The sequence below is a fragment of the Antrostomus carolinensis genome, unplaced genomic scaffold (assembly GCF_000700745.2).
Source record: "Antrostomus carolinensis isolate BGI_N321 unplaced genomic scaffold, ASM70074v2 scaffold9782, whole genome shotgun sequence".
Lineage (NCBI taxonomy): Eukaryota > Metazoa > Chordata > Aves > Caprimulgiformes > Caprimulgidae > Antrostomus > Antrostomus carolinensis.
This window is the reverse complement of record NW_010297632.1, coordinates 39,521-45,805: the sequence shown is the minus strand read 5'-3', so window position 1 is coordinate 45,805 and position 6,285 is coordinate 39,521. Positions and strand designations below refer to the sequence as shown.

Genomic DNA, 6,285 nt, shown 5'->3' with positions numbered 1-6,285 from the left:
CATCTATGCAGAAACAGGCATACCTTACTCTGTGTGATTCTAAATTTAAAATCCCCATTCTTGATAATTAGTGAAGACTGGGCATATAAAATACCAGAATCAGTAATAACTAGTAGATAGATGAAGGAAATATTTACAGTGAATATCGCCTACAGCAGGTGATGAGTATATCAGTATCTTGGAGGGAATGAATCATATTTTTGAGACTCCTGTCTTTTTCATCTAATGACAGAAGTATCGCATATTACTGGCTTTTAGTCTACTAAAGTTACATTAATATAGTTCAGCCTCAGGGTTTTATTTCACTCATTCATTCATCCCTTATGGCATTGCTACAGATTCTAACGTGTAACTTGCATAGCTCTTTATCCAAACTTCTAGCCAGAAATTGCTATGGAAACACTTTTCTTGGAGGAAGTGTAGGGGAATAGGAATCTGTTTAAATGTTTTGGTAAGATTTGATGAAAAGGGAATTAAATGTTAACATAATTCTCATCTCTAGTGTAGATTTACAATCTCTCCATATTTTGTTGTCTGTGTAAATTTATAATCTGAATCTTTATACTACAGTTCCTCCGTTTAGGGAAATCTTTTCATACAGTGCCTGCTGACTGGTGTATCACTAAGAAAAAGTCTCTTTCTTATCATATCTGTGCCTTATAACTGAGGCATGGTGATTGTTCTTTATTTATGTCTCTTTAAAATGTCACAGTCCTGGTTCACAGCGTATATATCTAGTGTATACTTTTGCTGCTGTCAATCTTAACGCTCCTTTTTTAATGTTTATTTTTCTGTTTTCAGTTTCACTTGTGGTCATAATTTTAATTTCTTCACCAATTAATTCTTTGCATTTTTCTGTGTTTCTGCACTGCTTATTGAAACATACACAAATGCTTGTCAGTGTCACCTTATGTATCAGTGAATGATATTCACTTTTAAAAAGATTTTAATGAGAGACATTTCTACCTTGTGTAGCTTTTTCTACATTAGTTTTCCTTTTGATTTCATTGATGACAAACTTTTATATGAAAAAAGTTGCTTTGTTAAGTAATGCAGGCTTGCTTCCTTTTTTATCCTGTGTTCTTTCCATTGTACCACTTCAACAAATCCCACCTTTTCCTGTGTTTCCAGTTTCCTCCCACTAGTACACCCCCTGTTCCTTTTCATGTTTGATAGCTTATTTTTTTTAAAAAAAAGCAACAAAAAAAAACCCCAAACAACTGTTGTCTTTCTTTTGTGTCATCTTACCTATGGGTTTTGCTTGCACAGCTATAGCCAGGATGCACTGGAGGCTGTGTGTGGTCTGTAACTGAGTTCAGGCTGGCTTAGGCATATTGGCCACAGAGGGAATAAAACCTGGTCATCTCCCGGCTTTTTCCTCAGTAGAAGTGTTATAAGGATCTTTCTCCTGTATCTTGGAACGTATCTGAAAGAAATTTATAGGACCTTCATAATTCTACCTTACTGACAAACTTGGTTCAAACTAGACATTCTAAAATTATTAGTGAGGGAGAACTGACAGGCAGACAAATTTTATGTAGCGATACATAGGCATTAAACCACATAACCTTCATTTCCTCAGATAAGCATGGTAAGAATATACTAGACAGAGGATTTCTAATGAGTATAATCATAGTTTAGATGGGTTATAGAGCTGATCTGATGATTCATATCCCCCTCTACTCTGTCCTGGTGAGGCCGCATCTGGAATATTGTGTCCAGTTCTGGGCCCCACAGTTCAAGAAGGACAGGGAACTGCTTGAGAGAGTCCAGCGCAGAGCCACCAAGATGATGAAGGGAGTGGAGCATCTCCCCCCTGAGGAAAGGCTGAGGGAGCTGGGTCTCTTTAGCTTGGAGAAGGGAAGACTGAGGGGAGACCTAATTAATGTTTATAAATATATAAAGGGTGAGTGTCATGAGGATGGAGCCAGGCTCTTCTCAGTGACAACCAATGATAGGACAATTTGGAAAAATAATATTGAGAACAATCTCAATACTTTTAAGATAGTTTCCATTTTGAGAACAAAATGTGAAGTTCCTCTTTCTCAAAGCAGTAATAAATCCTTATGCAGATATTTTAAGGAGATCAGGTCAGCTACATATGCTGTAGAACATCCTATGCATTTTGTGACAGCACTTGATTATGTATTTACCGACTTGCTACAAGTTAACTTCTCTGTTAATGTCAGGTGTAATAAGCATTGCAATGGGATTGTAATTTAAGTAATATCTTCTGGAGACATTTCACCTGAAAGACCATTCTGAACTGCACTCCCTAACTCTGGTTTTTTTTTTTTTTCTTCCTGTTTCTATAATGGTGTTGATGCTGCTGCATTTTACTGGTTGCATATTCTGACAAACTTCTGGTAGTCAAAAAGAAATTGGAGTAAAAACTGACCATTTCTTACAAGGGTCCTGGGTAGCCTCCAAGTGATTTAAGAGTAGATCTCAGTTTTCTTTGTTCCCTTTTATGGCTGTTGGTTTAAAGTTACAATCTAGTCCCAGATTAACAAAATAAATGTGGATTAAAAAAAAATTATAATTGATAATTTGTAAAATAAAAACTATTTTATTTTTAGTTGTTTATTTTTGAATTATAGCCATAAGAGCACTGAAGCAATTTAAAAGCAAGAATAATTCATCTAACAAGAGAGAAGTTGGTGACAGAGGGAATGAAGAAGGATTTGGAACATCAGAGAACAAAGAGGAATCGCCAATTTCCAAAAATATGGCTAACAAAATACTCCTGGTTAAAATATGATGATGAAAGGGGAATAATGTTTTGTGCACCATGTCGTAAGCATAATGTGGATTTGGGGGAAACCATTCATAATTTTTGTTCTGGCACTGATGACTTCAAACTTGAATTTATAAATACACACCAGAGTAGTGAAGCTCATGCCTGGGCTACCTGCATGGAAGCTGCCAGTACTGCTTCACCAGATAGAGCTTCTGCTGAGCAGATGTTGAAGAGCATGAACTCCATAACATTAGGTAGAGTAGAAAATATTTTTAGAACATGCCATGCTATTGCTAAATCTGGTCGTCCCTTTACAGACCTTGACTGGATGTGCAAACTAGATGATATGAAAGGAGTGGATATTGGTTCTGTATTTAGAAATGACAAGTCAGCAAGAACGTTTATACATTTTATTGCTGAAGTAGAAAGAAGAGCTTTGAAAGAGAAACTGCAGAAGTGTAAATTCTTTTCTGTTATTAGTGATGGAGTTACAGACAGTATACTCAAAGCAGCTGCAGTTGTCTACGTACGCTTTGCAAATGAAGGAAAAGTCCATTGCCAGATTGTTGGGGTTCAACCTGTTCACAAAACTGATGCTTCAGCTATAAAAAATGCAATTGAGGAAACATTGCAAATAAATCTTCAGCTCAGTCTGGCAAGCCAAGACTGGTCAAGAAAATTAGTTGGCTTTGGAAGTGATGGGACAGATGTCATGGCAGGAGAAACCAGAGGGGTAGCTAAACTTCTGAGGGAAATTCAGCCTTGTGTGCAGTCTGTCCACTGTTTCGTGCACCGCCTAAAGCTAGCTTACAAAGGAGCACTGAAAAATATTCAGCTATACAACATCTTAACCAATGTCTTAAGAAATATTTATTACTTATATCATAACTCACCTCTATATAAGAATAATCTCAAAGCCACCTATGAAGCCATTAAGTTACGCCCAGCTATTCCATCTCGCATTGGAGGCTCCCAGTGGATTCCTCGTCTACAGACAGCTCTACAAATTCTTCTTAAAGGTTATCCTGCAATTGTTCTACATCTGAGTAAGGTAAATAATTTAAAATTTTGAAGTAATTTCAGGAAGAATTAATTACTATGGGTAATTTTGGTCCACATACCTGACACTTTCTTCTTCTATATTGAATTCCAGATTCAAGGAGATTCAAGAGCCTCAGACCAGCAGAAGGTCAAAGATCTTTTACACCTCCTTCTGAAAATGGAGATAGTCAAGTTTTCTCACTTCTTGTTGGATGTCATCAATGTCCTCAACATTCTCTACCGTGTTACTCTGGATCACAACTCCTCCATTGCAGACATATTTTCAACTGTGCAGTCAACACTGGAAACACTCCACATGTATCAAACAAGGTCTGGCATTTTTGACAACTGAACCATGATCTCTTAGAATATAATTAAAAAGTGAAGTAATACATTGTTTTGTATTCTGTATCTTTCAGAGCTGGTCCAAAGGAGCACCTGATGGAGACCATTCAGCAGTTTCATGGTTACCAGCTTGTTGGAAATGGAAATATTTCAGCAGTACGAAACAAAATACTAAGTAATTTGGTGAAGAGGCTAAGTGATTGTTTTTCTGATGCAAATCAAGATGTTTTGAGAGCAACTACTATTGGAAGTTTTAAACTATGGCCTGACAGAATGAAACAAGGTATACAACTGTGATAGCAGCTATTTCAAGTACACCTTCTAAATTTTTTAAAAGCATAAAAATACTGTTGTTTTGCCTCTGTTATAGAATTTGGTGAAAAGGAAGTGTCTGTCTTGACTAAACATTATGAAGTCATACTGGAAGCTGCTAGTGTGAAAACAGGTGAAGTAGAAACTGAATGGAGCATGTTGAAAATAGAGCTGTATAACAGGTAATAAGAAAATGGCATTTATGTCTGTTTAATGATTTACTCAAAGGGATTATGGCAATACATTTAGTGATAGTTATAATTATACATTTTACCATGCTTTTTAGATTTCAGAACATCCAGACTTTGACATGGGATTCAGTGAACTCAGATTATTCAAAGAAGTATCCCAACATTCTGACATTGGTAGATTTGATTCTAACTCTGCCAGCAAGCTCAGCTGAAACAGAGCGAGGCTTCAGTCAAATGAAACTCACCATGATGCATTTGCACTCTAAACTAATGTCTGAAAGTGTGACGGATCTTATGATAATTCAGATGAACTCTCCAGATATAAAAAAATTTGACCCCGAGAAATCTATTCATTTATGGAATGCTACTTGGCAGAGAAATAGAAGACTACAGGAAGGTGATATGATGACAAATGAAAGACCAGATTACTCCTCAGATTTTGATTTGGAGAGCCTCTGTGGAAGTGACTAGATGAAAATTATTAGTTTTTTACTTTGCAGTCTTCTTATAAGATACATGGACACTTTAACAGAATATCTTGCAGGGTTAATGATTGTAAAATGTATTTTTTTTAAAGTGCATTATAATGTTAAAATATGGCTTTTCTTTATGTTCACTGCTGAATTGCCAGTAGATGTTTGCATTTGCCCTTCTATATGTCTGAAGAAAATGAACAAAAATAATGGAGTACATTATTACCTTGGCGACATGTGGACATAGTGATGACTAATAACTTCCATCTGATTGTTTATTGCATTTAGCTGAGTCATAGTACATTGTAACCACTTCAGTTAACTGTCGTCTTACTATCAGTCTTTAATAGTTCAAAAAGCTTAATTGATTCTGAAACCCCTGATTTTCTTTTGATAAATGTGTGGAAAATCAGTGCCTTATTTCTGTGAAATGATTGCTTGACCTCTGTAGCCTGTTAATTTTGAGTCATACCTTCTCTCCATACCTGTATATGTTGCTGCTTTTTATTCTCTTGTGGATAAGGTTTAACATGACCTTTCATGGATTTTTGATAGATATGTCCTTCAGAAGACTTTTCTACAGAGACAGAACATTTCCATTTTTTATTGCTGATTGTTAACTGCACAAATCAGTCTTCCCATAGCAAATACTCTTACAGACAGGATATGACTAATATATTTAACAGCTTGAACCACTTTTTTTCCCTGTAAAAATGATTGTGAGGGTTGCAATAAGTATACTGTATCTTGATTTTTAGTCTAGTAGCTGAGAATAAGAATTTTTCAGAGAAGTAGCTGATTTCATAATTTCATAATTCTGCGTGTTCTAAATGCAACTTTCTTTTCCAGTCAAGGTAAACCATACCATCAGAATATATTTCCACCATCAAGGAAGAAGCAATGATTTATATCAAAAGAAAGCTGAAGTGAAATTGTTAATGACCCTTTTTAATTCTTCCAACAGTGATGAAGATGAATGAGAAATAATTTGGGAAAAATGAATCTGAGGTTGCTCACCTTTAAATCAACTCTTTTCTAGATCAAGATAAACTCTCAACTCTCTATTTAAAACATATCTGCTAATTGCAGAACGTATACTATATATATATACAGTGCACACACACACATATATGGTCTTTTTTTGTGTGTCTTGAATGTATGTTCATGCTACTTCTAGGTCTAA

General features: G+C 35.7%; 1 protein-coding gene across 1 annotated transcript in view; it reads left to right on the top strand.

Moving 5' to 3' along the window:
* LOC114818292 (zinc finger protein 862-like) overlaps positions 1–4,895 on the top strand; it is a gene marked incomplete at its 5' end in the record, with an annotated part of 16,901 nt that extends 12,006 nt beyond the window's left edge. The window contains 7 exon segments of the mRNA XM_029083545.1: positions 2,601–2,673; positions 2,675–3,791; positions 3,894–4,111; positions 4,201–4,409; positions 4,464–4,620; positions 4,725–4,854; positions 4,857–4,895. Coding sequence (XP_028939378.1) covers positions 2,601–2,673; positions 2,675–3,791; positions 3,894–4,111; positions 4,201–4,409; positions 4,464–4,620; positions 4,725–4,854; positions 4,857–4,895 — 1,943 coding nt within the window.
* Between the last annotated feature and the right edge of the window lie 1,390 nt (positions 4,896–6,285).